The sequence below is a fragment of the Oratosquilla oratoria genome, chromosome 23 (genome assembly GCF_046742065.1).
Source record: "Oratosquilla oratoria isolate Oo_2021 chromosome 23, ASM4674206v1, whole genome shotgun sequence".
Taxonomy (NCBI): Eukaryota; Metazoa; Arthropoda; class Malacostraca; order Stomatopoda; family Squillidae; genus Oratosquilla; species Oratosquilla oratoria.
Window position 1 is genome coordinate 24,348,825 of NC_134799.1, and position 25,176 is coordinate 24,374,000.

General features: G+C 38.0%; 1 protein-coding gene across 2 annotated transcripts in view; it reads right to left on the reverse strand.

Moving 5' to 3' along the window:
• LOC143038031 (C2 domain-containing protein 5) overlaps positions 1-25,176 on the reverse strand; it is a 212,490-nt gene that overhangs the window by 96,252 nt on the left and 91,062 nt on the right. For both annotated transcript variants that reach the window (XM_076206886.1, XM_076206887.1), the window contains exon 10: positions 21,843-22,116. In XM_076206886.1, the coding sequence (XP_076063001.1) occupies positions 21,843-22,116 (274 nt within the window). The remainder of the gene's footprint in view (positions 1-21,842; positions 22,117-25,176) is intronic.

Sequence of the window (25,176 nt, forward strand, 5' to 3'; positions counted from 1 at the left end):
TGCCAGGCCCATATGCACTTACAAAAACCCACATCTCCTTTCCCAGTTTCACCTTCATCCACATTATCCTTGAGGAAACCTCCTTCCACTCCACTGCATGTTTACCTATCTCTTCACTTATTAGTATAGCCACCCCTTCCCACCCTTGCCCTCTCTTCACTCCTGATAACCTCCCACTTACACTCGCCCTTCCCTTCCAACTTAGTTTCACTCAAAGCCAACACATCCATCTTTCTTCTCACAAACATACTACCTATCTCTTTCCTTTTACTCTCATCTGTACCACATCCATGCACATTAAAAGACCCAAACCTTAGGGTGCTGGTTGGAAAACTCCTAGACCCTCTTATGCCTTTACTTTTTTTAGGAATGTCCCCTGTGGGGTTACAGGGACAAGGATGCCTGGTCCCAATCCCCGTCCCTTTTTTCTTGCCTCTTATGATCCAAGTGGAAGTACTTGGTGGCAGTATTCTTTTCCCCCACTACAGGGTAGGGGGAAAAGGCAAATACTTGGTAAATACATATATAGGTATATATATATATATACTATTTTGGTGGACAAGGCAACTCTCGGATAAGACGACCCCCAAATTTCAGTCTCACTTTCAAGATTGTAGCTGATATTGGTGGTATAAGATGACCCCCAAACTACCAAACAATCTGACTCATTGGATTCAGACTGGGGACCCATATGACGAGTGTAAAGAGCGAGACTCAGGATTTGCTTGGCAAGTTCTCTGCCTCAGTCAATGAAACTAGTGATTTTAAAGATTTTTCAATATATGTTTTTTTTTACAATGCTTTTATTGGTTTGACACCACATTGGTAGTAGATTTTAGTACAAGATAAAAATTGTGTTCACCACAACAACTGTTTTCAAGACTGAAGATTACAGGCTAATCATTATGAAAGATTAAGAACATAAGAACATAAGAATAAAGGAGACTGCAAGAGACCATAAGGCCTACACTAGGCAGCTCTGCATCCATCACCACCTGTCATCCCCATCCATAAAGTTGTCTAATCGTTTTTTAAAACAACTGATAGTTTCAGCGCTTACTACATGGTTACTAAGTTTATTCCGTTCATCAACCACCCTATTAGTAAACCAATTCTTTCCTATTTCCTTCTATTTGCAGGGGAAATTGAAGTTAGTGTTTTTGTATTTACAATCTAAAAGCTTAAGAATTTGTTATAGGGTGGCATTTTAGTAGAAATTTAAGGTCACTGTTTTTGTATCTGGTATATTTGATGACCCCCCCCTTTTTTTATAATTCAAGTGTTCTCTTAACTGTAGTTCATACATGTACCAGCCCTCAGTTTCAGGTTGTACTGTGTTTGAGTTTCAAACTACACCTACATTCTAATCATGGCCCCACCAATGAAGAAAAAAAAAAGGATAAGTTTGAAGACCAAATTGAAGTTAAGAAGGTTAAGAAAGGGGGGAAAATAAACTCTGCATTTGGTATAGAATTTGGTGTTGGGGGAATCACTTGTGCAAATTACTTTAATGAACATATATACACTGTCTGCTCAAACATATACAAAAAAATAAATGGTCATGTGTACTAATATAGTGAAAATTAGTGAATATTGTAAGAAAATGGAAGGAAATGAAAATAGCCCAGATGAGGCTCCTGGTGGCGGAGCAGCAAAATGAAATGTAAACAAGAGCATGGAGACCCCACTAGTGCCACTGGGCATAAGGAGACAATTAGGTAATTATGAAGAAAGGCCATTTTCAGGCTTTTGGTATTAAAGAGATATGTTGAGTAGAATTATAGAAATAGAGAAATGAGAGCTTTGATAGAATTTGTCTCAAGGATCAGGGATCAACATGAAGTGTATTATAGAGATAAGTGAATTAAAGAAACAATTTGGGAAGTAAATGCAAAAAAAGGCTGAGGTAAAACATGATAATGAGGAATTGAAAAGCATAGATACCACAAATAATATGACCATAAAAGAGATGCATGAACAAATGAAGGTAATGACTGAAAAAAATTGAGAAAGTATAGATGAGGAAAAAATATCACAACTCAAGAAACAATGGAAAGAAGATTACAAAAAAGATTATCCTTTAAATTCTTCAGCAACAAATGAAAGAAAAAACTAAGGAAACAGTCATTCAGGTAATCAAAGAAAAGGAAAATTTGGTGAGAGATACAGTAGACAAAAAGTGTATAACATTTGGTCTAAAAGAAAAAAGGAACCTAGTTTGATTCGTGAGAGAAAAACAAGAGAAAGATTTAGCAATAGATGTTTTGAGAGTAATACATGATATAGAGCAAGAATTAGAAAAGGAAACAGAGGAAGTGCATAGAATAGGAAGGTATGTAAAGGAAATTTACCTCTAAAGATCAAATTAAAGTCACAAGGTCAGTGGAAGAGATACTAGTAAGAATAGGTATGTTAGGAAATACTGAGCACTTTAAGATGTATGGATAAAAAGAGGTATGAACCTTGAGGAAAGGGAAAGAGAGAAGATATTAGGAAGCAAAACTTCTGGAGAGTGTTAGACATGAGACTGAGAAAATGGTATCTTCAAGTATGGGAACTAAAAGGAACAAAGAGATGGAGAGTGCAGAAAGTTAAAAGTGGCTTATACTGATATAAATGGTTTAATTTCAGGATTAAATGAGCTTAATGATTACTTGTCAGAAGCAAAACCAGACATAATGGCAATTGTAAAGACAAAACTGTGGGGTCTACCATCACCTAACAGTGTTGGGAATGGATTATATAATCACTGGCTTAGAAATAGAATAGAAAAACAGGGTGGAGTCATGTTCTTGGCTAAGAAAAATTTAAATGTGACAAAGGTTACAAATGAAGATAACAGTGGGGAAATGATCACGATAAGAGTTGAATATAAAAACACGAAAAAGAGAATGTAGTGATCTATGTATTTACCTAGTTGTATTTTGTGGGAAGGGGAACTATGCTTGTGGTGTATGTGTCCCCAAGAATGAGATCTTGGAGAGAAATTACTTTAAAATGTTAAAAGGTACAAGGATTTAATTAAATAGGATGCCGAGAGATGAAGGAAACATGGTACTTATGGGGGATTTTAACTGCAAAGAAATCTGTTGGGAAGAGATGACAGTGAAAGGTGGAGAGGAATTATGGGAAATGTATTACTTGACATGACTATGGAAAATACAATGACACAATGGGTAAAGGAAAACACCAGATATAGAAATAATGAAGAATCACCGAGACCAGATTTATTCTTTATGTCAGAACCTGAAATTGTGGATAAATTAAATACAAGACACCAATTGCAAAAAATGACCACATATTACTTGAGCTAGAAATGAGAAATACAGAAAAGAGAGAATGGTATATAGTGAAACGGACTTTGTGAAACTTAAGAATTTTTTTCAAGATGAGAGTTGGGATAAATTTCACAATGAAAAGATGCAAGTGGAAGAAAAATGGAAGATTCTAAAAGAAATTGATAATGAAGGGGTGGATATATATGTACCAAGACAAAAACTGGACAAGGAATATAAGTGCTGGTTTAACAGAAAATGCAATGAAAGTAATGAATATATAAATATACGTAGGGAAGAAAAAAGAATTTATGAAAAAGACATAATAGAAAAATGTAAGGATCAACCAAAACTATTCTATAAATACATGAATAGTAAATTGAAAAACAAGCCTGAAATAGAGAAACTACGCCAGGGGAACATGGAATACACAGAAGATATAGAAATGGCTGTCATGAGTAAACATTTAAAAATCAGTTATCACCAGAGAAAATGTATAGCATGGATGAAGGGTAAGAAGTGAAATCCCCCCTATAGTGGAAATAACAGCTACACTTCAACTTCCATTTTTTGCACACCTTCCCAAACTCTGTCACTAACTTCCTCAATCCCTCCTCTGATCCTGTCACAAGCACAGTGTCGTCAGCAAACAACAGCTGGCTTATCTCCCACTTTTCTCCATTTTCTTTAACCATCTCCAATCCCCGACCCATTACCCTTGCATTTACCTCTCACTCCACCCCATCCATGTATAAACTGAATAGCCAAGGTGACATAACACATCTCTGGTGAAGTACCACCTTAACCTCAATCCACTCACTCTCTCCATTTCTAATTCTAACACAAGCTCTACTACTCTCATAAAAACTCTTGACTGCTCATCAAAGCTTTCCTCCTATCCCATATATATGCAATACCACCCACAGTGCCTTTCTGTCTACCCTGTCATAAGCCTTTTCCAAATCCATAAAGGCCCAAAAAACATCCTTACCTTTTCCTAAAGTTTTCTCACAAACATGTCTTAAAAATCTGATCCACGCAACCCCTACCTGCCCTTAACTCATACTGTTCCTCACCAATTGCTCCCTATGTTCCTCTCCTAATCCTTTCAATCAAGACCCTCCCATAAGCCTTCGCAACTACACTTAAGCTGATCTCTCTGAAGCTATTACACTCACACAACAGCATGCAATCAATGGAAACTTGTCCAACTGATATGATGTATAGAAGAATGTTCACAAGGGATCTGTGCTTGGTCCAGTTCTATTTTTTATTTACATTAATGATATGGATAGTGGTCTAGTATGCAAAATATCAAAATTTGTAGATGACACTAAATCTCTAGTAAAATCAATAATGCAGTGGCTCAATTATGGACTCTGAAAATTTAGTTGAGTGCAGCAATAATTGTCAATGGAACTCAACATTCATAAATGTAAAGTTTTGTATATAGGCAAGAAAAACAACCATAATGATTATTCCACAAACAGTAACCAGCTCCAGAAATCAGATAAAGAAAAAGACCTAGATGTCATAGTAGCTGAGGATCTAAAACAGACCCCCCCAATGTGCAAAAACTGCTCAGCAAATAGGATTTATTGGAAGAATATTTGAATTAAAGGTTAAAAAGTAATAATAACGCTATATAATTCTCTTGTAAGACCTGATCTCAAATACTGTGTTCAATTTTGGTCCCCATATCTTATAAATGGCACTGACAACTCAGAAAAGGTACAACATAGAATCACTAAAATGATCCCTTGTTTACATAATACAGTAAAAGCCCTGGTATCCAGCCTTCTTGTATCCGCCACTTCAAATAACCGGCATATTTTTCACGAAAATCGAAAATTTGTGATAAAGATAGACGTATAAAAAAAAAAAAAAAAAAAAAAAAAAAAAATCCCGCGTGTGTTTAAAATCCCTGCGCGTAGTAGTAGTTGCTCTCGCCGCCACCAGGGTTTCTCAGTGGTGCTTTCACTTAAGCAGAAGGAGGTGGATATATGTAGAAGATTGAATAAAGGCGAAAATAGAAAAATACTAAAGGAAGAATACGGCATTGGGTCGTCTATCATTTACGATATCAAGGCCCAATCCAAAAAACTAAGAGAGTTTGCGAAGTTGAGTGACACGCCTGAAGCTGGAGAAAATCGCCACACGCTACAACATAAACGTGTGGAAATGCTGGACAAAGTGTTGTACGAGTGGTTTTGTCTTAAAAAGTCTGAAGGTGTAGCTATATTAGGCCCACGTTGTTTTAAAAATCTAATATAACTTGCCAGTGGATTATCGCCCACAAAATAACCCATGGATGGACTCAGAAACATTCATGAACTGGCTCAAGCATGTGTTTGTCCCATCAGTGAAAGAAAATGAAAAAACGAAAAGACTTCTAGAGGACAGCAAATTTATTCTCCTACTCGACAACAGTAAAGCTGAGGAACTGAGCAATGGAAACATTTCTATTGTGTATTTACCGCCGAACGTAACAAGTGTGATCCAGCCCACGGATCAAGGAGTGATTCAAAACTTTAAAAAGAATTATTGGAAAAGTTCTATGCGCAAACTAGTTTATTTTGAGGGCGGTAGCATTTCCGAATTCCAACGTAGGCTTAATGTTAAAGATGCTATTTTTATGGGATCGCTAGCTTGGGAGGATGAAAAACAACAAACTCTAATGCGATGTTAGAGAAAATCATATTCGCAAATAATGTTTGAAGATCAGGAAGGGAATAAGAAATTTGAGGGTTTTCCATCGGCAAGAAAGAATCGGTGGTGAAAGAATTGAAAGATGGGTTGTTGCGCTAAACTTTGCATTAGTGACGAAGCGATACAAGTTTGTGTAGATATGGACAGTGACCGAGCAGCAACATTCTCACTTAGTGATGATGAAATTTTACAATCACTTCCCGATGAACACGCGAAAACGACAGAGGCAGATAGTGAAGAAGACTACCCTGAGATGAAAGTGTCGTGGAAGGATGCAGCGAAGGGTCTAGCAGTGTTTGTGAAATTTGCAGAACAGTGCACAAACAAAGAGGAAAAAATTCTAAGCAGAGACATCATATATTTTATGAAAGTTGGTACAAAATTTAGTGAAAGAAAACTCGAGTGTAGAGGTGAATGCACCCTCTCAGCCACCAACACTGAACGTGGCCATTCACAACTCCGTCGTAAAATTATCAGATGATGAATTAGATAACTGGTAATGCTGTGATGATTATAACTGATGTATATTGATTGGATTTACTCTATACTGATAGAATTTACAATATATAGATATGTGGATGTGTTTATTATTAAAGCGAATTAATATCTATTAATAAGTAAAAGAACAATGTAAATAAATGTATTTTTTTTAATATCCCTTCCCGTATCCGGCATTTTCTCGTATCCGGTACGTCTTCGGCCCCATTGGTGCCGGATACAAGGGCTTTGACTGTACATACATATACCAAAGGCTTTTTCCCTTTTGCACATGAGGTACCCAAAAAACAAAGGCATAAAAACCACTCCCACCCATTTCATCCCCAACATACTCCACTCCCCTCCACCTTCCCTCCCTCTTATCTTGGCACCTCCTGGATGACAGGTCATCCCTGCATCTTGTCCACTGCCCTGGGTTAGAAGCAGGGCAGCAAGACACAGCACATCCACAGCAAGACTGCTTCATTAAATTGACGACCCCCCTCTCCATTCCCTCATGCAGAAAAGGAGAAGACAGGAAGAAATCCCTTCATGCTATGTCAATCTATTTCTCACACATACTCCCTCAACTCCCATCCCCCACCCATTTCCCCCCATGCATCACAGCATCATCCATATACAACCATTCTCCATTCAGCTCTATCTTCTGTCTTCTCCTGTCTTTCCTCAACAGACATTCCCCTCTTTCCCAATGCCCCTTTTAACCCATCCATCCATCTCATCCTGGGTCACCCCCTCATGTTCACTCCTTCCACACCTCTTTTACTAGTCTTTCTTCACTCATTTTTTCCATGTGTCCAAACCATCCCAACACTCTTTCATTAACCCTATCTTCCAATTCCCTTTCCACCCCTGTTCTCCTCCTCACCTCCTCATTTCTTACTCTATCTAGCCTAGTAACCCCTATCATACTTCTCAGGCACCTCATCTCAAACACATTCAAACTCCTCCTCTCTTATGTTTCATGTTTCTAAACCATACAGTGCTGTCAGCACAATCACTCCTTCATACAATCTTCTATTATCATCCATTTCCAAATGTCTATTTCTCATTACACATTTTACTCCCCCAAAGCATTTACTCACTTCTCTCAATCTACATTCTACCTCCACCTTCACTCTTCCCTTTCCCACCACATTCACAACCAAGTATCTAAAACTATCCACTTCCTCCAGTCTTTCTCCCTTAATACTCACTTCCAGTCTGCTGTCACTTTCTCCCCTTGTACATCTCATCACCTTAATTTTACCCACATTTATCTTCAACTTCCTTCTTTCACACACTCTCCCAAACTCTGTCACTAACTTCCTCAATCCCTCCTCTGATCCTGCCACAAGCACAATGTTGTCAGCAAACAACAACTGGCTTATCTCCCACTTTTCTCCATTTTCTTTAACCATCTCCAATCCCTTAAAAGCTTTCCTCCTATCCCATATATTTGCAGTACCTCCCACAGTGCCTTCCTGTCTACCCTGTCATAAGCCTTTTCCAGATCCATAAAAGCCCAAAAAACATCCTTACCTTTTCCTATAGCTTTCTCACATATCTGTCTTAATACAAAAATCTGATCTACACAACCTCTACCTGTCCTAAACCAACACTGTTCACTCATCAATTACTCCCTCTTTTCCTCTCCTAATCCTCTCAATCAAAATCCTCCCATAAGCTTTCCCAACTACACTTAAGCTGATCCCTAAGTAACTACTACACTCACACTTGCCCCCTTTTCCTTTGTAAAGTGGAACTATACAGGCACTTCTCCAGTCCTCCAACATTCTACCTCTTTTAAACATTAAATAACCTCATCAACCAGTCCACCATCACTGTACCTCCTTTTCTCAGACATTCTGCATGACATCCACCCAACCCAGGTGTCTTACCTGCTCTCATCATCTTAACAACTGCCTTCACTTCATCCTTCCTTATTTCTCCTCCATTTTCCTCACTTACCATGGTCATTTTCTTTGCGCTTCCCAATGCAACTATCTTTCCCTCCCTATCCTCCTTCACATTTAGCAACTCCCTAAAATACTCTGCCCATCTTCCCCTTACTGCCTTCTCTTCCATTATCATCTCTCCATCTGCACCTTTTACCTTTTCTTCTCTACTTGATTTGCCTCCTCTTCCACTCTTAATTTTTTTTCCAAAACATCTTTTTACTACTTTCAAAATTTTCTGTCATACTCTTACCCCTTTTCACATCTGCTCTCCTCTTTGCCTCCTTTATCTTATGCTTTACTTCTCTTTTCTTTGTACCTCTCATACAATTCCCTTGTCCTATTTTGTAACCAATCTGTGAAAGATTGATCCCCATCTGGGGTATTGGCTGCATGTTATTGTGGCTAAGTAGCATGCAGCTGATACTTTACGGTCCATATGGGGTGCCTCTATGGACCAGAGCCACACATCATTTTGTCTGTGATAGAGGAAATCTCTGTTCATAGAGAAATGAGGATACTTTATTATATTGTGACTGTCCCTCCTTTATGTTGTCCCCCCACCCCTTCTTACTGTCCTGTACCATTTCTCTGAATATTCGGTTCCTTTTTTTGCCTAACCCTGTTGTGGGGGAAAAGAATACTGCCACCAAGTCTTCCAACTTGAGTCGTATGAAGTGACAAAAAACGGAACGGGGATAGGACTGGCCATCCTTTTCCCTGTAGCCCCAAAGGGACATTCCTAAAAAAAGTAAAGGCATAAGAGGATCTAGGAGTTTTCCAACCAGTACCCTAAGGTTTGGGTCTTTTAATGTGCATGGATGTGGTACAGATGAGAGTAAAAGGGAAGAGATCAGCAGTATGCTTGTGAGAAGAAAGATGGATGTGTTGGCATTGATTGAAACTAAGTTGAGAGGGAGGGGTGAGTGTGAGTTTGGGAGTGTAGTTGGGATGTTCTCAGGGGTGAAGAGAGGACAAGGGAGAGAAGGGGTGGCTATACTGGTAAATGAAAAGATAGGAAAGTGTGTAGTGGAGTGAGGTTTCTTCAAGGTTAATGTGGATGAAGGTGAAGCTGGGAAGGGAGATGTGGGTTTTTGTAAGTGCATATGGGCCTGGTAGTGAGAAGAGGGTAGAGGAAAGGGAGGCTTTTTGGATGGATTTAAATGAGTTCATAGAGGGATAAGGGAGAAATGTAGTGGCATTGGGAGACCTTATTGCTAGGGTAGGAAATGAACCAATAGACGGAGTGGTTGGGAAGTGTGTGAGTTCCAGGAAAAAATCATAGTGGAGAGTTGACGGTGGAGATGTGTCTAAAAAGAGATTCAATGATAGCAAATACAGTGTTAAGGAAGAAAGTCAAGCATAAGTTCACATGGGAGAGGGTGGTGGATGGAAGGATGGAAAATAAAGCGTTAATGGACTATATAGTGGTAACCAGGAGTATAGCAGGAAGAATTAAGGATGTACATGTTCTAAGGGAAGACAGTGTGGGAATATCAGATAATTTTTTAGTGGAAGGTAAGCTGAGAGTGGAGAATAGATGGATAAAGAGGAAAAGGACAGAAGGTAGGGAGGTGCTTAGAGTACAAGAAGCTGAGAGGAGTGGGAGAGAGAGAAGGATGGAGTAGAACTTGGAGTGGAGGATGAATGGCGATGGTTCAAGGAGGGAGTCACAAGGTGTGCAAAGATGGTGTGTGGAACAAGGAGGATGGGAAGAAATAGAAGGAAGGGTAGTGAGTGGTGGTATGAGGAAGCAAAGAAGGTTGCAGAAGAGAGGCGAGCTTTCACAGATTGGTTTACATAATAAAACATATAAAGAGCATCTAAGTGAATCTATTTGGCTTATCCAAACATAGAATGTGGTGTGATTTAATTGAAGTTTTTTAAATGTTCCATGGCTTTGTTAATATGAACACAGATGATTATTCTATTGTGGACTGTAATGATATCATAAGGAATAGTTACAAAATAGTCTAGAATGAGATCAAACACCAATGAATCAAAAATACTTTTCTTTAACTTGTCATGTTCCATGACATGTTACTGACAATGGAGGCAGGCATCGCACACACAAATGACGTGGAGGGCTTGGAAGCCAGCAGCGGAGGACTACAAATTCAGGGCCTATTAGACATCAGAGGGCACATAAATCATGATGGTGGCTTGAAGTAGGGCCATCACTTCTAGGCCCCGTTGCTTATATGTTTTAGATGAGTATTAGTAATTATATTGAAAGCCCTCTTCACACAAAAATAAAGATACAGGTAAATTGTGTGAAGCTAGGTAAATAGAAGTAGGATAGGTTATATTGGCATACATTGGCACCTGTGCCATGGCACTGGTGTTGTACAGCTGTAGTATAAAAAAAATGTGCAGGCATTTTTGAGCCCTCCTGATTACCATGCTTGCACTTTGTTCACACTGACTTAATTGTAAGCAAAATGTAATTTAATTCCAATATTAAATCAAATGATTGCACTCCACCATCTTCTTGACCCCAGTGAAGTTAAATTGATCATACAAGGCTAAATCTTGATCTAGGACCTGGATTGCAGGAACTACTCGAGTCACGGTTTATGATTCAATGTACCAACTCAAATACATGGGCCTAGCACATGACAAACTGCATTGTAAATGCTTGGAATACCTGTTTATGATGTGAATTCAAATATAATTGATACTTTTAAAAAATGCCTAGATTAATATATGGAGTCCAACTCCAATCTAACTTATTTCTAAGAATGGTGAGCTCATACACTTAAGTTAGTGGTTGTTAACAATTTCCACTGTTTACAACCACTTTCAATTCAACAAGCAGTCCTATAAGGACCAATAGGTCTGTTGTTTGCATCTCCTTTGTATTCCTTTGTATCTATCATTCCCCAGCTATAGGTCAATACTTTTTGGGAGCTTAGTCTTTACTAAGTGCAAAATATCAGACTCATTTAACATGAAGTAATAATTTATCTCCAACCGGATCAGCACTGAAGTGTTTGTGATCTGTGTATTGTGTATTTATAATCATTTCCCACACACTGTACTCAGCACTGAAGATGCCTAACTGTTAGGCGAAAGCTCTGCATAAATATTAAGAAGATAATTCCCATGCCTTTACCTATACCACCAATGCTATTTGGCCAGGTCATTAGAGAACTTAGCACGACACACCACGCCAGCATAAGAAAAGTTGAGAATGTCAGCAAAAAACTCGTGAACGCAGAAGCTGCTGCAAATTTTAATTATATATATATATATATATATATATATATATACACACACACACACACACACATATATATATATATATATATATATATATATATATATATATATATATTCATGTCTCATTATTTTGGTCCCGCAATTAAGAACTGATTCTTACTCTATTTTAAGCCTTGAACATACAGTTGAGCACTGTTTGTTCACATGTTAAATTATCCACAAGAAAAGTCTGCAAACTGCTTTTGTCATATACATAAATTTCTTTTAATACTTAGAAAAAATGTATTGTAACATGGGCTAAAGAAAAGAAGAAGAAAAAAAAAAAGTACTCTGATGACCCATAATTTCCATACATTATTACAACAAGAAGGTAAGAGTGTTATAAGTACTTTTTCATTTATCAGAAGAAGATGAAGACATAGCCTGAGGCACTATCCCTGTATGACACCTGGAAGAAAGAGTTTGTAAACAGAAAAGAGAAATTCTAATTTTTACCAAGAGATCTCAATGGTGTGATAAGCAGGGATTGTAGTGCAAGTTTTAAAAACAGTCTCATTTAAGATGCATTCCTCTGAACATCTAATAGGAAAAATTTGATAGGAAATAATATCAACAACTGGTTAGTTTGTTCCAACTCAATTCAGGACCTATGTGCAGCATCAGACTGAGAGCCAAGTTAAACAATATCCAGTGTTAGCTCTAACCTCCCCAAAGATATCATAACAAAGGCAAGAATTTCGTGCATAAATGTGAACAACTACTGTGCTGTAGGGTGCATAATGAAACTGAATAATCAAATATAAAGTATAACATTCTCATTTGGAAGATGCAGAGGAGATGGCAAATCCTGTACAGATGCATGGGTGCCAAATGACACGAAGGAAAGGGTGGGCAAATCAGGCCCAAGCCAACCGCTCTGCTCTACTCACAGGTGTTCGTCTCAAAGGCCGTGGACTAGACACAGCACGATGTCGCAGTATGGCCTACATACAAGGGCGTCGCCATGTTGAGGGCACAGCATGGGGTGGCAGGGGCCATCAAACCACAATGTCAAGTAGAACATGAAGGATGAAGGTAAGAAGAATAGCAGAAGATGAAGTGATAGAAATCTTAAAGATAATACTCTAGGTTGAAAAATTGTAGAGGCTGCAGTAGTGACAAGAGCTGTATATTAGTAACGTAGTAACGTGAATAACAGAGGTGACAGAAACAGAAGTATTAGTAACAGTAGAAATAAAAGCAGCAGTGGTAATAAGATTTGTAAAAGTTTAGTGATAGATAATGTTGCTCTGACAGAAAATATGAACTTCAGCCCACAGAAGTTCACTGTTGTTCATCATGCAAAGAAATTATTGGATGGCCTGATTTGAATTTAAATGTACCAATAACAGGACTAAAAAATACATACTTTTAGTGTCACTACTTTTGATTTATCTTGCATCTACTCAGTGATTATTTTGGTAATTATAAGATAGAAGAGAAAAAAAAAAATCACAATCACAATCCACTCACTCCTTTTTCTCTTGTAGCTTATCAACCACTTTTAAGTAAGAGGTTAGCAGGTTTGATATTCAGGATCTTCCATATCTAAAATGATGGTGAGGTCCACATACTACTTGTGTTCTTCCACTTTAGAAGTGTCCATGTATTTAAAAGGATTACAAAGGAGGAGCATGCCGATGGGAGGCCTTTTGGTCCATAACTAGGTTGAATGCCCCCCCCCAAAAAAAAAAATATATATATATATATATAATGGTGATAAATAAATAAATAAATAAAAATCATAATAATATAAATAATAAATGAAATAAGTAAATAAATAATTACGTAAAGTTAAATTATAAACAAACAGGTAAATAGTAAATAATAATAAATTGATCATGGAGATAATAAACAGAAAAATAATAACAAACAGATAAAATAAATGGCAGGCATTACAGCCTCTTGTTTAGGTGTTTATCTAAACAAATCTTAAAGCTTCGAACTGAACTACACTGCACTGCCTCTACAGGAAGTTTATTCCATTCATTAACTACACAGTTGGTGAAGTTGTTTCTACCCACTTCCAAATTATATCTATTTCCTGACAGTTTGAGACCATTATTTCTTGTTGGATTCTCAGTGTGAAAATTTTGTCACTTTTGATATTGTCAATTTCCTTTAGAATCTTAAAGACCTGTATCAAGTCACCTCTGAGTCTATGCCTTATTCTTTTCTAGAGAAAACAGATTCATATGTTTTAGTTGATTTTTGTATGATTTATTTTTGATATTTGGAATTAGTCTTGTGGCTCACCATTGTATTTTTCCAATCTGTCAATGTCTTTAGTAAGATTCAGTGACCATATGGAAACAACATTCTAAATGTAGATGAACTAACGATTTATATTATTTGTTAATGAGAGAAGGACTTTTGAACCCAAAAGATCATGCAATCAGTCCTAAAATCTTATTTGCTTTCTCAGAGGCTGAAATGCACTGATTAGATGATTTGAAATCATTACTGATAACAATGCTGAGATCCTTTTCACTATCCACTTTTGTTAATGAATTTCCAAATAACTTGTATTCATACCATCATTTTTACCTAAGTGCATAACCTTGCATTTATGTGTTAAATTTCTTTAACCACTTTTCAGACCACTGCTGTAGTATATCTAAATCTTCTTGTATATCTAATTGGTTTAAGTGATCATTTGCCATTCTGCACAGCTTTGTATCATCAGCAAATTTGGAGACAATAGATTTCAGTTCGTGGTCTATATCATTTATATACACTATGAATAGAAGTGGCCCAAGAATGGAACCCTGAGGAACTCCACTCATAAATAAAAAATTTCCATCTAGAAGTTTTAACATTTAAAACAACTCTGTTTTTGATTGTTCAACCAATTACTAGTCCAATTTAATAGGCTGCCACTTATTTCATGTGAAGCTAATTTAGTAAGCAGTCTTTCATGAGAAATGGTATCAAAACCTTTTGCAGTCTAGATATATTAAATCTATATTGTTTCTTTTGTCATAATTCGAGATAACTGTGTTGTAGAATTCGAGTATGTTAGTCATGAAAGAATGTTTCCATCTGAATCCATGCTGGCTATCATTTCTCAAACAGTTACTTTCTAAATGATGTTCAATAGCATCTCTGATGATAGTTTCTATCATTTTTCATATGACTGAAGTCAAGCTTATAGGCCTGTAGTTATTTGGTTTCTTTTTGTCATCTTTTTTTAATATGGGAGTAATGTTAGCTAGCTTCCATTCTCTTGGGACATCTCTGGATATGATGGATTTCTTGAAAATAATTTCTAATGAAACAATAATCTCATTTTTCATTTCCTTTAATTAAGATTCTTGGATGCCAACCATCAGGCCCTGGTGTTTTATAAACTTTGAGTTTTTCTATACACCTTTTAATTTTTTCTTTTGTTATATTTACCGTAGTAAGTTTACCCTAGACTTTTCACAGGTTTGAGATTGGAGTTCACTTTGAGGTGCTTCATTTATGAATACTGAGCTAAAATAATTGTTTAAAATATCACACATTCCTTCATTTGAATACTCAAGTTGGCCGTCAGCAGATAATTGTGGGCCAATGTTATTCTTAACCTTTTTATCTCTAATGTAACTATAGAATTCTTTGGGATTCTCTTTGGATTTATCAGCAATATTAATTTCGTATTGTAGTTTTTGTTTTTATTGTCTTTTCTAACTCTGTATTATTACATAACTTTGATAGTCATTAGGTGCACCTGAGCACTTGTATTTCTTATAAGCCTGTCCCTTTTTAGCAACACTTTTTCAGTTTCTTTGTCAAGCCATTTTGGGCAAGCCTGATTTGGGGGGCATCTGTCCTTAAACGAGATGTATATATGAATCATCTTAGTAAGCATATTTCAAAATGAAATATTTCCCATATCTCATCTACAGGTCTTTCACTTAATTTTGCCTCCCAATTGGTAACCTGAAGCTCCTGACATAGTCCTATAAACTGAGCTTTACTGAAATCTGGTATCTTAGATACACAAGTATCTATTCTAAAAATTTTCTAACAGTTTGAATGTAAGTTGTGATCACTACTTACAATAGTTTCACCAATTTCTACATTGGTTATCCTGCTTTCATGACTAGTGATGAATAGATCAAGTAAATTTCTATGTCTTGTGGGCTCTTTTACATGTTGAACTAAGTAACTGTCACTGAGAAAATCTATCAAACGACTATCTATATGGACATGTTCAAGGGTCATCCAATCAATGTCAGTAAAATTGAAATCACCCATTATCAATAAGTCCTGGTTGCAGAAACTAGATAGTTCTTGAAACAACATTTTGTTATATGCTAATGATAATGTCTTTGGCCTATATATTACACCTACATTAATTTTTTGTTCATTTGTTTGGGGTAATTCTGCCCACAAACTATCATATGCATCCTGTTTCACTTTAAAACATAGGCATGGATGTTGCTTTTAACATACAACAGAACACCCCCACCTTTGTGGTTTCTATCCTCATGAAAGTGTTTAAATCCCACAATATTAAATTCAGCTTCATACTCTTTACCATTTAATCATGCCTCGGTTATTCCTATCATATCGAGATTTTCGCTTTTGACATACACCTAGATTTCTTGGAATTTGTTCCTAATACTATGAGCAATTATCTATAATACTAAGTTCACTGTTCATCAATAACTGTAAAATGAAAAATTTTGTGTAAACAAAATTCCATTTCAATGTGCAGTAAGTTTTATGTTGGTTTTAGGATGAGGAAAACGGATGGGAACAGAGGGAAGGGTGGTGAATGGTGAAATGAAGAGGTGAGTGTGGTAGTGGCAAAAAAGAGGTGTACATACAAGGAATGGCTGCAAAGAAGAAACAAGGAAGCACATGAAAAGTATGATATTCATATGATGGAAGGAAAGTGCAAGGTGAAGGGGGCCCAAGAGAAAATCAGAAATATTTACCTAATTGCAGTATACAGGAAAGGAGCTATGCTTATGGAGTCACATCTCTTTTTTTTTCCATCTATCATACATAGATTATGAACAAGGTCCATCAGTTGTCCCTTGCATTCCTTAAGTGTACAGTCTGAGATCCCATTACGCCCTGGAACTTTGGTAATATCCAATGTTTCCGATGGTATGTTTAATACCTTAACTTCAAGTCAAAGCATCCATCCATTCCACATCAATCAAAAACTCATTTAATGCCTCTCCAACTCAAGAACACTAAATCATAGTTCTCTCCTTCATGAAGTAATCTTCCATTATAAAAAGTGACTGAAAAGTTTTGTTCATCTTTTTAGCCTGAGTCAAAGACTCTTCATACAGATAATTGAGACATACTCAGAAACCAAAATCATTCCCATACAGTTGTACATGAAAATGATAAGCATACATACATATATATACGTATATATATATATACATATATACACACATATATATATATACATATATATATATATATATATATATATATACCAAAGGCTTTTTCCCCCTTAAAAGGGAGGTAGCCAAAAAACAAAGGCATAAAAATCATTTCCACCCATTCCATCCCTAATACACTCCACTCCCCTCCACCCTCTACCCTCCCTCTTATCTTGGCTCCTCCTGGATGACAGGTCATCCCTGCATCTTGTCCACTGCCCTGGGTTAGAGGCAGTGTTGCAAGACACAGCACATCCACTGCATGGCTGCTTCATTATATCGGCGAGTCCCCCCCCCATGCAGAAAAGGAGAAGATGGGGAGAAATCCCTTTGGGCTGCGTCAAATTTTTCTCATACATACTCCATCACCCCCCATCCCCACCCATTCCACCTCATGCATCACAGCATCATCCATGTACAACCATTCTCCATTCACCCCTGTCTTCTGTCCTCTCCCGTCCTACCTCAACAGACATTCCCCTCTTCCCCAAAGCCCCTTTTACCCCATCCATCCATCTCATCCTAGGTTGCCCCCTCATATTCCCTCCTTCCACATCTACCTTCCACACCTCTTTTACTAGTCTTTCTTCACTCATTCTTTCCATGTGTCCAAACCATCCCAATACTCTTTCATCCACCATATCTTCCAATTCCCTTACCACCACTGTTCTCCTCCTCACCTCCTCATCTCCTCATTTCTCTTTATCCAGCCTAGTAACCCCTATCATACTTCTCAGACACCTCATCTCAAACACATTCAAACTCCTTCTCTCTTCCTCTCTTATGTTCAATGTTTCTGTCCCATACAGTGCTGTCAGCACAATCACCCCTTCATACAATCTCCTCTTAGCATCCATTCCCAAGTGTTTATTCCTCATTACACTTTTTAATCCACCAAGGCATTTACTTGCTTCTCTCAACCTACATTGTACCTCCACCTCCACTCCTCCCTTTTCTGCCACATTCACACCCAAGTATCTAAAACTATCCACTTCCTCCAGTCTCTCTCCCTTAATGCTCACTGCTGCCACTTTCACCCCTTGTACACCTCATCACCTTACTTTTACCCACATTTATCTTCAACTTCCTTCTTTCACACACTCTCCCAATCTCTGTCACTAACTTCCTCAATCCCTCCTCTGATCCTGCTACAAGTGCAGTGTCATCCGCAAACAACTGCTCTATATAAAGTCCTTGAACTCTCTCACCCTTCACACCATACCACACACAGAGCCCACTGGATGTAATATAAAAACAACCCCAGCAATATTCTACTTTGACATCTACAATAACCTGCCCCCAGCACTCAAAAACATGTCCCTACAAAAACATTTACACACTACCCACCTAGCATTAAAACAGCACCAACACAGATTCAATCACTCAATCCAATGCCCAATGTCTTTCTCCACTGAAACCCATATCTTCTGATTAATTGACCCACAACTCATTCAAGGACAAGATACTGAACTGTCTCTGTTATCTAGTTAAGGCTGAAGTAGGGTAGTATAGAATGAAGTGTTCTGTGTCTTCTGTGAGGTGATGGCATCTGGTGCAATTTGATTGTGGCCAGGCCTATTCTGACCACCACACAATCCTAACAACAAACTCAAATTATTCCATATGTAATCACCACAAAGAAGGTAGAGCACCTTATTCTATACTCCACTGCACTCACCCTAAGGGAATACACACACATATATCCCTCTTATCTTGGCACCTCCTGGATGATGGGTCATCTCTGCATCTAACCCACTGCCTGGGTCAGAAGCAGTGTCACGAGACACAGCATATCCACAGCAAGGTCACTTCATTAAATCGGTGACCCCCCCCCCCCTCCATCCCCTCAAGCAGAAAAGGAGAAGACGGGGAGAAATCCCTTTGGGCTGTGTCAAATTATTTCTCACACATACTCCCTCACCCCCCATCCCCAACCCATTCCACCTACAGCATCACAGACACCTAAACATATTATATATTCCAGGCATGATTATAGTTGTTTTCAAAAGTGGGTTACTGCTTCTTTGACAAAGCCTCATGCATATTTCTCCCACACATAACTATCAACAGTAACTTGATAAAGACTAGATATATCTATTAACAGAATTTTAATATTATTCTAATGATGTGCATATAGAGAGATCTGATCAACCTATCTAAAATTGTTACCTCATAAAATACAAGAAATAGAACTTCAAACTGTGTTGGAATTAAGATTAACAAAGAGTATATATGAAAAACACACCCATGATCTCATTGACAATATCAATACAAATGCATTAAAAATAAAGGCATGTTTTTACCTAATTAGGGTATACAAAATGGTAGCTATGCTCATTTGGTCCCATCTATTATTCTCCAATTATCATCTATAAATATACCATGGGCATCTTCCCCCTTGTAAGGGGGGTAGTCACGTCAAAGGCATGCATCCACTCCCATCCAACACCTTTACATCGCCCTCCTTGTGGATGAAGGGTTATCCCTGTCTCCTGCTCACTGCTCGAATCAGAAGAAATATAGTAAGACACAGACAAAAACCAATCATCATACCCTATTTTAAATTCATGTATGGTTCCAGTTTGGGTTATATTATCTTCAATGCTTTGTGTGTATGGAAGACTGTATCTTTTCATATCCTTTAAACATGTGATCTATTTCAACTTGTTCCTATGACCTTGTGATACCCTCCCATTCCAAATAAAAAAAATCTCTGTAAAATATATGATCTGAATGGCACAATAAAGTCTCCTTTGTCCCTATGAGCCATTAATGATGGCAGTTTTAGTGCTACTAGTGTGGTTTATCTGCAAGGCTGGGAACCTGGTCACTGATCTATGCATTCTGTTAATCTTGCACATATATGCTCATGCAAATTATTCAACTACAGCTGATCAACAGAAAAACTGTAGGTATTACAATCTTAATCAATTTATGTGGTAATAAAATAAAACAGATATATGTAACTAATGAAAATATTTGTGAAATGAAAAATTAAAGATAAACTACAATATCTATTTACCAATTTCTTTAAAATTTTAGTAATGAGATGTAATTATAAAATCTTTAACATTTATCTAACTCCTTCAGGATGATGAAACTACCTCAACTAACATCAGCCAGAACAGACTATGTAAAAGGCATCATTGTGCTAAATAGTTTACTACAATCTTTATCCTTTCAGCATGGTGAAACCTCAGTTGTTAAATAAATCCATTTATCATTAACCAAAACAAAATCTGTATAGGGCCTCACCATACTGAAGCAAATCAAAAAGCATCCGGTATAACATAACAAGATATCACACTACCACCTGAAACATCTGGACACCATAGCAATAAAAGCCATGACAGATATTTACAACCAATCCTGGTTGAACAATGGCATCCCAACACTCTAGAAAAGATTACATATAATACCAATCCTGAAACCAACCAAACTGCCAGTGGGTACAGCATCCTATATACCCAACTCTTTTCCATTATTTCCAAACTGATGGAAAGATTGATTCTAGAAGGAATTAAAATACCCAACTCGTTAAATCAATACAGATTAAAGGTCACTCCAGTGGCACACTACTTACAAACCTTGCTCAACAAATTCTAGAAGGGTTCAATATGAATGCATCACTTGACAGAGCAGTAATAATGGCACTTAATATGAACATGGCTTTTGCCACTGTCAATAGATATCTCCTATAAAATAAGATCAAAGATATAGAAAGGCACAACAAAGACAAACAACAAACTTCAAAGCTGGCACAGAATGCAGAATATCTTACAACAACCTTCTACTGATAACCAAAAGACCGTACAACAGTCCTCAAAGGAGCAATGCTACCAGCAATACTATTTAAGCTTAACCTATTTGCACAAAACTCCCCACCCCAATTGCCTTTTTCCCCCTTATACGGGGAGATGGCTGGGATACACCCATATCTACAACTAATAAAACATTCATCTATACCTTCCCTCTAACACCCTGGGATGAAGAGTTGTCCCATCCTCCATTACATTGTTAGGGTCAAAAGCAGTGCAGCATGGCAACTGCAGGATGGAGGACCCAACAGCTGAAGCCAGTTTATCTTCATCATTAAGCAACTACCCTTCCTTGCTCATTCTTCTAAGGGGAATAGGAATATCTATTTGGGCAATTTAAAATACCTTAAGAAAATAGCTATCAGTGTCAATCAGCAACAATTCCATTTTTCTATCAGCTCAAAAAGTAATACTAATTGTTGCCTAAAACTTCATTTCACTGTCTAGAAACCTGCAGCCCCACACTGGCTGGCACTGGTCCTTAGTCCCTCCAAAGATTTCTCTCAGAAGAAACTTTGGACTGTTTTATATTAGTAAGGGACTATTTTCATGTCACTGGCTTATAGTAATAGGAGCAGGGAAACAGTCATTGATTGTTACCTCTCCTTATGTGAAAAGGTGGAGGGAATACAGCTAAGTTGACAGAGAGAGATTTTGGGCAAAGTCCAGAGACTGTCAGCCCCTTGGAGATGATTATGTTAACATAGTCTGAAGATGGATGGCATGGAGATGATTCACTTAACATCCAACATACAGGACCACCAAATGCAGGTACCTGTCATTAGTCCCCTAATAGAAAAATTGCAATGAAGAGCTATTCATAAATATGACACAGTATGTGACATAAGTGTTCATGATTAATGTTAATGGTGAAGCAATATTAACAATTATACGGGTTCTGAAATTATACACCTCACTAATTTTCAAAAAGTAAAACAACAAAATCATTACCTGTGGACCAGATATATTTTCTTTATAGGAAGATGAAGGTTTGTGCTGCAATTGTTGCTGCTGTGCTTGCTGCTGTTCAAAATCTTTACGGTCAAGTGAGAGTGTCATAGGGTCTTTGAGATTCCTGTTAACTCCTGCAACTCCCCCAGCCATTGTGCCTCCAGTTGCTGGCATCACATTGGCACCAAGCCCAAGACTGGCATCACTTGAGTCATGATAATGAAGGCTTATGACAGCTGCAGTGCCCATGGCATTCAAGATGCAAATTTCATCACTGCAAATACACAAGAAAAGTTGCAATAAGTGATGAGTATAATATTTTAGTTTTCCACATAAATCTATATATATTCACTGGAATAATTTTTCCTTGCATAAGATAAGTACAACTAGCACACAACTATGGATTACATATTCAATTCTAGTTTAAACTTTCATATGTATAGTGATGATGCTACCTTTTAATAACTTTGACAAATTAAGATCAAATGACTTCTATGGTACACACCTACATCTACATTAAATCTGAAGATAAATGGCATTCATTAATTCTACCCTTTTCTCTTTGAAGGACTCTTGTAATCATGTGTCTCATGACATATCAAATATAACAACACCACCCATCTTTAATTTTTGAGAGACAAAGAGACTGACAGACAGAAAGAGAAAGAGAGAAGGGGGAGAGGGGAGGGAGAGAGAGGGAAAGAGAAAGAGAGAGGAGGAGGGAGGGAGAAAGAGAGATGAGGTAGGGAAGGAGGAAGATAGAGAGATGTTGCAAGATGATTGAAGGAAATATTCAATCCTTTAGATGTCTAGCATGTACACACAGACGCATTAGCTACAGCACATCAGATCTGACTTCTCCAGAAAACTCCCATGGGACCTATTGTGTTGGACCTTATTGTAGTCATTTCTGCCAAGTGTGGAAGGACTCCTGCATATGCCATTGCCAACTGTAAGTCGTCATATGACTAATATAATCTTTAATATGTTCCATGCTTGTATATATATATATCTAAACTATGCATGGATACTGAGTGTCCCTACTCAGTTTGTGTATTGTCCATTGTAGAAGTAGTTTAAGCTGTAGAAAGTAGAGAATATATCATATTTACATAACTTTTTAATTTGGCAACAGCCATTTCAAATTGTATGTAAATAGTAGGAAGCTCGCTGGTTGAGTGGGTTAGGGCGTCGTTACTTGCGGCGAAGGTCGAGGGGATGGCGGTTTGAATCCTGCCAATGGCAAAGTTGAACCAAGGGCATGGTTCAATAAATTCCATGCTACAAAGCCCTCTGTGAGGGGCACCATCCTAGCCTTCCGGTAGGGGGGAATTTGTGACGTAAAACCATATCATCATCATCATGTAAATAGCACCATTGGTAACTGCCAGTGTTTTCCTCATGAAATGACTTGAGATACAGTTCAGTCTAGATGGAGAGATTAAAAGAAACAATCTACAACTTTATTTGTCTCAACACCTCCAAACTCAATGTAGACTACAAACAAATCTACATTCTGGTGGCAAGCAGTGGCTCTGAAGCAACAACTCTACATTCTGGCAGCAATGGTTATGGATTCGATCTTCAACGCTACATTCTTCCGAAGCAACAACTCTACATTCTGGCAGCAGCAGTTAGAGATTAGTGGATTCCATGTGCTGAGAAAATACATCAAAGGTCTACACTCCTGCCGAACATAGCCACTTCCCAACTCTACGCTCTTCGCTGCATCATCAAGCATCATACTTACGAGCCTATGCTCTCCACTGCATCGCCAAGCATCATACTACAAGCCAGCACTTTTCACTATATCATCCAGCTGCCCACTATGAGGAAATCCATCTTCGCTGCATTATTCCCACTGAAAAATTGAAGCAACAAACTCCTACATCATTCCTCCCAACATTCTGGTAATCTACAAGACAATTCTCCCTCTGCGGCATTATCCAACATTACTCCCATGAGTCGGACATCTTCTACCTTCACCAACCCACCACTGGATTGGATGATGACCTCCTCCCCCACCCCTGCATCTAGCTTCACACCACCACCAACCCATCATCATCTATGTTGTCTTTGCACGGTGCATCTTCCCACCAAATTGTCCCACTGCATCCTCATTTCATAGAGCCAAACTCCTACATCATCCTGGGTAAATAGATATTTTTCCATTCTCAATATCACCTAGGAGGCATTATAATCTGTGTTTTTTGTTTTTTGTTTTTTTATCAGTTTAGTCCATGAACATGTCCAAACATCTTTCTGACGCAACATACTGACACTGTACACGCAGCCGCTCTACACTCACTTCCATTACACCAGAGATGTCCCCCCTTCTGCTAACAACGCTTTGGAAAATTCACCTGCTACTCAAAACACCATGATAACACAAAATCTTATCACTGTAGTCAAGGATGAGACCACATTACCTCTCTTTAACAGCAAAAACATTCCTGTATACAATTTCCTCTCTGAAGTTGAATCAGAGATAACACAAAGGAACATCACAGACAACAAAGGTAAAATAGAATAGACAAAAATAATATATTAGCTGGTGACATCATTCTGTTTGATCTATTTAAGGAAACTAAATCTCATCACAGTTTTGTAGAGCACTTTAAAAAGTCCTTTGCATTATCTGAGCCATTTGGATCACATTCCCCCCTATATTCTTTAGCTAGAACTTATAATCATGGTCCACACCACACCAAAGGGAAAGCTGTCAAAATGGCTTCCACATTTAAGAGTGAACTCCAAGAAAGCCTCAAAAACTAAAACTGGGTCTCAGACAAGAATTCATTGGTACATGTAGTTTCACTTATGGCATACTTTCCACTACTATCCCAATTACACACACACTCCAGAAAGATGGTATTATTCCATTCACACCAGGAATCACACTCGGTGAATTCTTGAGGAAATTCTCAGACACATACAAAGTTATCACCCAGATCTAGAGCCAGTCAGTACCCACTGCACCCACCCACATAATAACCCAGGTCACACGATCCCCTTCACATAACACGAGATCAAGACATACCTTGCACTTGGCATTGCTCATGCCAACACTCTTCATCAAGAACACAAATGGTTTGTGTTACATGTGCAACAGAAACGCTTAGGGGGGACGTTTGAATCACTTTTATTGTGGCGTTAGGTGTACATGGAGTGCTACATGCACATGGTAAGACAGACGATTCTAGACTGGGTCGAGACTCGCTGTGTAGAGCGAGAGAGGCCATGCCTCGTACGCATGTGATGAGGCCTTGTCAACTGTAACAAAGAGTCCTTGTATTGGAAACGTCATGCGTCATTGGTGGTCAGGGCACACTAG